Raw genomic sequence first — 7,672 nt, 5'->3', positions numbered from 1 at the left:
AGTACGACTATCTGTTCAAGATCGTGCTGATCAGAGACATGTGGGCAAATCGAACTCTACATACAAGCACTACAAGAAAAAACAGTTTGGGAGAGGAACGAAATTCGTCGCCCAAAGTAGAGTTTCGTCGCCCAAACGTTTGGGCGACGAAATGCATTCGTCGAGCGGTTGGACGCTCAAAAGGTGACGCCCAAGAGTTTGGGCGACGAACCCGTAAATTTCGTCGCCCAAAGAAACCTAGGGCAACGGATTTTTTTCGTCTCCTAAAACATAAAATTCGTCGCCCAAAACATGTTTAGGCGACGGACGGACAATTTCGTCGCCTAAAGCATGTTTTGGGCGACGAATAAGGGAGTTCGTCGCCCAAAGGGTGTTTGGGCGACGAAATTGTCCGTCGCCTAAACATGCTTTGGGAGAGGAATAATTAATTTCCTCGCTGGAACGTGCTTTGGGCGACGTCGCCCAAACCTTCTTTGGGCGACGAACCTACGTATTCCTCGCCCAAAATATGTTTGGGCGACGGACACTTTCGTCACCCAAACACCTTTTGGGCGAGGAATACGTAGGTTCGTCGCCCAAATCATATTTAGGCGACGAAATTGGCCGTCGCCCAAACATATTTTGGGCGAGGAATAAGGAGGTTCGTCGCCCAAAGAAGATTTGGGCGACAAACATGTTTGTCGCCTAAATATATTTTATTAAAATTTTTTTTATTTAAATTATATATTTGAATTTAATATTTAAAAGAAAAATCTTTATTAAAAAACTATATAAAACAAAATTAATAAATTTATATATCCAAAATATCCATACAAACTAGAAACAATTTAATTAATACTGTATGCAAACATAATTAATACATACATACAAATCACTAATGGCCCCCTAGGTCAGTAGCATCATCGACACCGGTGGAGGAGTCTGGCATGCACTGATTAATGTTGGGCGGCAGCACAAACCCAGGTACAATCCTGGCCAACTGGCCAAACATCTGCTGCATCTGCTGCACCTTACTCGTCTGCTCCGCATATGTCGCTCTCGATTCTTTTAGCTGACCTTTCAACAGCTGCACTTCAGTGGACAGGTTGACTAATTCTGCAGATGGCTGAGATGAAGACCCGACGCTAAGATCACGAACCCGACCCGCTCCCATTCCGCGTATCTCCCTACCACACCTAACACCCAGTGTCTCCGTCATAATACGAAGACCGGCATCACGATCGGGGACTGAGATCGACTCCATCAGAGTGTCCGGAGGGTACTGGCTGACCACCTCGTCCAAATAACTCGCCTTCTTGGCGAGCATCTCAGCTTTCAAAATATTATACACAAGTTAGGAATTAGGAAATTAAATACAAATATTAAAAATTGTGAAATAAAACTAAAATATAAAAAATTAACGTGCTTCGCCATGCCCTTGTCGTTGCCGGGTCGGGCATAAACATACCCGTAGTTGTCGAGCTCCGGAAATTGCGAACCAGCCTGAAAAAGAATGTAATATTGACAAAAACTCAAACAATACTAAAGAATATATATATATTAAATTAAATAATAGCGCACCTGACGATACGACTCCACCCGGTATGAGAAGGGCATGGAACCACCATGATGATCAATCCTTGCGGGCTCTTTCCGGTTCTTAAGATTGGCATTCGACTTCCTCTGTTAAATATTAAGCAAATTGTAAATGCACATATTAGTGCATACACAATAAAGGAATAACATAAGAAAAAAGAATTTTGAAGTCTTAAAATGATATAACATACCAAATATTCCGGACTCTGAAAATGAGTGCACAACCACTGCCACTGATCAAGCCGAGATGCCATCTCCGGAGAAGGGCTGGCCAATGCCTCAGCTGCCGATCCAAACATGTTATATTCCCTGTGTAGCTCGTGCTTCCATTGTGTGTAAACTTTTCTCAATAACTTCTCCATATACCCAGCTATATCCGGATCCTCCATCCGAATGTCATAGTTTACCTGAAAAAAATGCAATTATCAAATTGTTAGGAATGATCAAATTAATCATTTTGTATTAATCGAAATATACTCACAGAAATGGAGCCCATAATGCTCCTCTTGATGGCGTCATCAACCTTTTCCCAACTGGGGAAAAGCATGGGGCATTCACCACGGATAATCGATCCGACAAAGGAAGCGAAAGTACTATGGACCTCCTTACTCGGTCGTAGGTGATCTTGCTCAAGAACGATTCGAATCCTCTCGTTCGTCGTGCGAGTGATTCGGGACGCCTTCAACCCTCTACTTATCCCCCTCGTGGTTTTGGTACCTAGAAAAGCAAATATAACATATTAATTTCACAGTAATCTTATAACATCTAAATAAAATTAAACATAAACACAAGTGCTGTGAAAACATTTTTCTTACTCTCTGATGATGAGGCAGTACGAGTGGATGATGCAACATTATCATATGCACCATAACGGTGACCACGTCGGGCCCTCCGTGCCGACTGAATCGCAGACCCAGTACTAGATGAGAGATCTGGGGCTATCGCCAGGGTCGATTCACCCTGGGCTATGAGGTCAGGCTGTACTGCAGGGGCGGGCTGTGCTGCAGGGGCGGGCTGGGCTTGACTGCAGGGGCGGACATGGATGCTGAAGTGGACCTCCGAGATCCACCCCTGTTCGAGATCAAACTCATCTGCACAATTCAATAAATATTTATGTTAGTAAAAAAGAAAACTAAAGTAATAACTTACTAATCTGAATCATCATTATCAGTTACTAATATGAATCACCATTATCAATTACTAATCTGAATCACCACTAGAAATACTCATTTCATCATCATCATCATCGATACCATCAACATCATCATCTTCATCTTCATCATCTTCATCATCATCATCGATGAAATCATTAACATCAATTCGGGAAAGTGGCCCAAGATAAATTGATAAGGCATTGATCTCAATTGGAGGAACGTCATGTATCTCTACTTGTTGTATGATAACATCATTGTTGTATGGATTGGGTATGGTCGAAGATGAATCCTCTTGATAGGCCACGTCATCCTCATTTTCTTTTTCCGGAATATCCCATATATTTCGATTCTGAATCATCTGAGCTACTTTCCAACCCACACTCGCCTTAGGATCATCCAGATAACATACTAGTTTTGCCATTGTGGCAAGAATAAATGGATCATTCTCATACCATCGAGTGTTTGTGTTCACAGATATTAAGTCGTAATCGAGTTTAATACTGTTGTTCCTATTCGGGTCTGTATTAAACCAATGACACTTAAATAACACAACTTGAAAGCGATGCGAGTACAAGACTTGATGTACACTCGTCAGCTTGCCGTAGAAATCAACCGTGCCAGTCTCCAAGTTCTCTACACAAACCCCGCTATTTTGAGTGCTCAAGTTGGCATCCCGTTCTACAGTTAAAAACTTAACTCCATTCACATTACATCCGGAAAACGTTTCAACCCATTGAATGCCACTCGCCAAACTCATTAACTCCTTGTATAATGGCGAATTATCATCAGTCAGCTTTTCCATATGTTAAAAGACAATGGAATTAATATATTACAAAAAAACTTACAAACACATGAACTAACTGATCATTATTGTCAGTAATCACTTACATGTTCCTTAAACCATTTAGGAAACAATTCCCGATGCTTTTTCTGTACACGTTCCATGTCCCATCTTGGATAGTCGCGCTTCATTAGTTCCTCATGCTCAATGCGTAAAGAGTCAACTTCTTCGCAATTGTTGAGTATGAACCAATGAGCCACCTCCATATCGTGTTTCGAGAATTCAACAGCTGATTTAGGGGCTTCGCCAAATGGTTGTGTAATTTGAGAAAAGACAGAAAGTGTCTCATTTTTTTCACCACCGTCGTCGTTGCGTTGGGGGCGATTGAATGACGTCTCAACACTGCTGAGATACATTGCACAGTACGTGATGGATTCATTTGCAATGTATGCCTCTGCTGTGGAGCCTTCGGGGCGTGCCCGGTTTCGGACGTACCTTTTGTAATTACCCAACATTTTTCAAATGTAAGTACATAGTGAGAAAACTTTTATGAGTAGCATAAAGCTGAACTTGGAGAATAGTAATTAAAAAGTTTAGGAATTGTTACCTCTCTATTGGGTACATCCACCGATAACTGACCGGCCCAGCAAGAATTGCCTCTTGCGGTAAATGTATCATCAAATGAATCATTATATCAAAAAAGACAGGTGGAAAAATTTGTTCAAATTTGCATAGGATGTACACAATCTCATCTTTCAATTTTGACATGTCCGACACACGCAACGTCTTAGCGCAGATATGCTGAAAGAACCTCGACAACCCAACAATCGGTTCAACCACATCTTCGGACAAAAATTTTCGAATACCCACAGGAAGCAGACGTTGCAATAAAACATGACAATCATGACTTTTCAAGCCCAAAATTTTTCCAGAGTCGATTTTCACATTTCGAGAGATATTGGCCGTGTATCCATCTGTATATTTGACCGATGTAAGAAACTTTAAGAATTCTTTCTTATCCCCAGGCTTCACGGTATAAAATGGATGTTTCTTTATCATTTTATCACCCTTCTTCGTTAACCACAAATGTTTCCTGATGCCCATTTCTTGCAAATCTTGTCGAGCCTTAATTGTGTCCTTTGATTTTCCCTCAATGCCCAAAATTGTCCTCACCAAACTTTCGCACACGTTCTTCTCAATATGCATTACATCGAGATTGTGCCTGATTTTCAACTTGGACCAATACTCCAACTCGAAGAATATCGACTTGTTCGTCCAATTTAGATGTGCAGGTGACCTTGGCATATTTCGTTCTTTGTTAGAGGGTTGTTTACCAATCCGGCCAAATTCTAAGTTATTCAACTGCCTCAAGATGTCATCACCAGATAATTCTTTATGTTTCACGCCCATCTCCTTTTTTCCGTCAAAGGCCTCTTTACTGTGACGTCATTTATGATCCCCCGGCAACCATCTTCGGTGGCCCATATAACATACTTTACCACTATGCCAAGCGCAAGTTATATATTTATTACAAGTAGGACATGCCATATAACCCTTGGTGCTCCAGCCTGATAGATGCTCATAAGCTGGGAAATCATTTATTATCCACATGACTGCCGCATGCAAGGAAAACATTGTTTCGGTGGACTTATCATATGTCGGCACACCATTTTGCCACAATTCTTTCAGCTCATCAATCAACGGCCGCAAATATACATCGATCTTCTTCCCAGGGGATTGCGGTCCTGGAATTAATAGCGTCATAATTGTGAATTCTTTTTTTATGCATTTTTAGGGAGGCAAATTATAAGGAACCACGACCACTGGCCAAGTGCTGTGAGATGTGCTCATATTTCCGAATGGATTAAATCCATCAGTAGCAAGTCCTAATCTGACATTTCGTGGATCTGCTGCAAAATCCAGATATATCTTGTCAAATTCTTTCCATGCGCTTCCGTCTGCAGGATGTCTCATCACATCATCCTCAACCCGCTTATCTTTGTGCCACCTCATGTCACTTGCAGTATGTGTCGACATGTACAATCGTTGCAATCTTGGCTTAAGTGGGAAATAACGCAACACCTTTTGCAGAATCTGTTTCTTTCTCTCTACAGACTTGTTTTTATATCTCGGTTCATTGCACACATGGCATTTATCCTTCCCTTGGTGTTCTTTGTAAAACAATACACAATCATTCTTGCATGCATGAATCTTTTCATATCCCAAACCGAGATCTTTCGACACCTTATTCGCAAGATAATGGGTTTCAGGTATATGATTGTTCTTTGGAAGCATTCGTTTTAAAATCCCCATCAACTGATCATAACTTCGATTCGAATGTTGATTAAGTACTTTCCAATGCATTAACTCCACAACAGCAGTTAGCACTGAGAACTCTTCACAACCAGAGTACAATTTCCGCTGAGCTTGTTTCAACAATCTCTCGTACTTATCAAACTCTTCTCTTTGGACTTCGGGTAACCCATCATCTTCATCCATATTATCGCTCTCTGTATCATCCTGACTGACTTCGTGATCAAGCGATGCATATGGATAAGCATCGTTTATTATGCCCATCACTTGGTCATTATCATCACCAACAGATTCAGTACGCTGCAGAATTGTTCGAGCATCCGAGGAAGTCGAAGCATAAACTCTCGGTTCACCATGATAATACCATGTCGTATAGTTGTGTGACATCCCATATTTCACCAAATGAATTCTGACTTCACGCACTGTCTTCCATAAAGAGTTGTTACAATTTCGGCACAGACACCTTATATTATTCTGAGCATTGACATGTTCCTGTGCAACTTGGATAAATGACTCGATCCCATACAAATATTCATCACTAACACGATTCGTATTACGTATCCACTGTCGGTCCATGATGCCTGTTTCCATAGTACACGACAAACTGCCCTTCACTCGTCAGTTCTCAACACTACTATCAAACTAATAACCCCTACTACTATCTCCCGTGAAAAATGGCTCTGATACCAAAACTATCCCAGGTAAGGGGAAGGGTTTTAAAACCGAAAAATTAATCTTTTTTAACTTTAAAGATTGGCAAAGTCCAAAGATATAAACTAAGAAGTATAATCAGAATAAATTGAAATGAACAAACATATAGAAGAACATAAATTAAATTGAACATTCAAACTTACAGAATTGAAATGAATACTCCGGGATTGAAAGCAAATTCTCACACTTATATTAATATCAAGTCTTAACAGGAGACTTGTTTGCACACTTACACTTTTACAATCTCACACTTCAGAAAGCTTAAAATTCTTCGATGATTACAATTGAGGCTCCTGCCTCTTTAAATAGAAAGAAAGGAAAGATCCAGACCTAACAGCTGGCCCGACAAGGAATCTTATCCTTTTAAAAGCAAATAGTGAAAGATAGGGTGGGTACAACCCCCGTGAACAAAAGTCAAAAAGTAAATAGTAAAGTTTAATTATTTTACAAAAAGCTAAACCACCGAAAGATAAGTGGGACCATCAGAGATGCTGATAAGCATCACGGGATTTTTCTTTACTTTTAGTAAAGTTACTTGATTGGGGTGAAGACTCCGAAACAGTCATCCTCGTTATCATTGTCAGAGGTGATGTCAAAAGAAGGGGCTTCAGTGTCTGATCTTTTACCAGTCCTTCTAAGGAGTTGGTTTCTTAACTCGTTGCATTCAGCCTCAAGATGCCTCAACCTGTCTGAATCAGAGGAGGAAGATGATGAAGAGGATCTCAAAATATCTTTAACCCTTTTAGGTTTAAAAGAAACTCCCTCTATGGGTTTAGAATTAAACTTGTCCCACCACTTGACACAAATGGAACGGCGAAGATTGGGAATGTAGATGTCTTCATCTTCATTTGGCAGGGAGACAGTATAGGACCATTTGAGGATCCAAGGAACACTGTAAAAATATATGAACCACAACCCGATTTCCCAATTGGGAACAACATCTTGATTAAAATTTTTAAATCGGGTTAAGCTGTCCATGACTGGAGCAGGAATTATGTCTGGAGAATGACCCCAGACAGCATACCAGGCTTTTAGCCAGTTTGGTAAAGGCTTTTGGCCAGTTGTTTTAAACTGGAGAAACCAAGAATGGGTAAACTCTTGGTTTTGGTAAAGTAAAGAGACTTCCCAAGCTTTAACA

At 40.6% G+C, this 7,672-nt stretch overlaps 1 protein-coding gene across 1 annotated transcript; it reads right to left on the bottom strand.

The window, feature by feature from the left end:
- Positions 1–5,301: 5,301 nt before the first annotated feature.
- LOC147291911 (uncharacterized) lies at positions 5,302–6,414 on the bottom strand. Its single transcript, XM_086236063.1, has 2 exons — positions 5,739–6,414; positions 5,302–5,681 (listed from the first exon to the last, which is right to left on the bottom strand). The coding sequence occupies exons 1-2, from the start codon at positions 6,412–6,414 to the stop codon at positions 5,302–5,304; spliced, it is 1,056 nt and encodes a 351-aa protein (XP_086092189.1).
- Between the last annotated feature and the right edge of the window lie 1,258 nt (positions 6,415–7,672).

This window comes from Dryas octopetala, chromosome 3 (assembly GCF_963921425.1).
Source record: "Dryas octopetala chromosome 3, drDryOcto1.1, whole genome shotgun sequence".
In the NCBI taxonomy this organism is placed as follows: Eukaryota; Viridiplantae; Streptophyta; class Magnoliopsida; order Rosales; family Rosaceae; genus Dryas; species Dryas octopetala.
Note: the sequence above shows the minus strand (reverse complement) of the source record. Positions and strands in the feature narration are given on the sequence as shown.

Bases quoted from the DNA above. Each gene is read 5' to 3' on its own strand.
- LOC147291911 (XM_086236063.1), bottom strand. From the start codon at position 6,414: ATGGAAACAGGCATCATGGACCGACAGTGGATACGTAATACGAATCGT. The intron at 5,682-5,738 runs GTTTGGGATATG...TGTTTTACAAAG, and splicing joins TAAGGTGTCGAAAGATCTCG to AACACCAAGGGAAGGATAAA.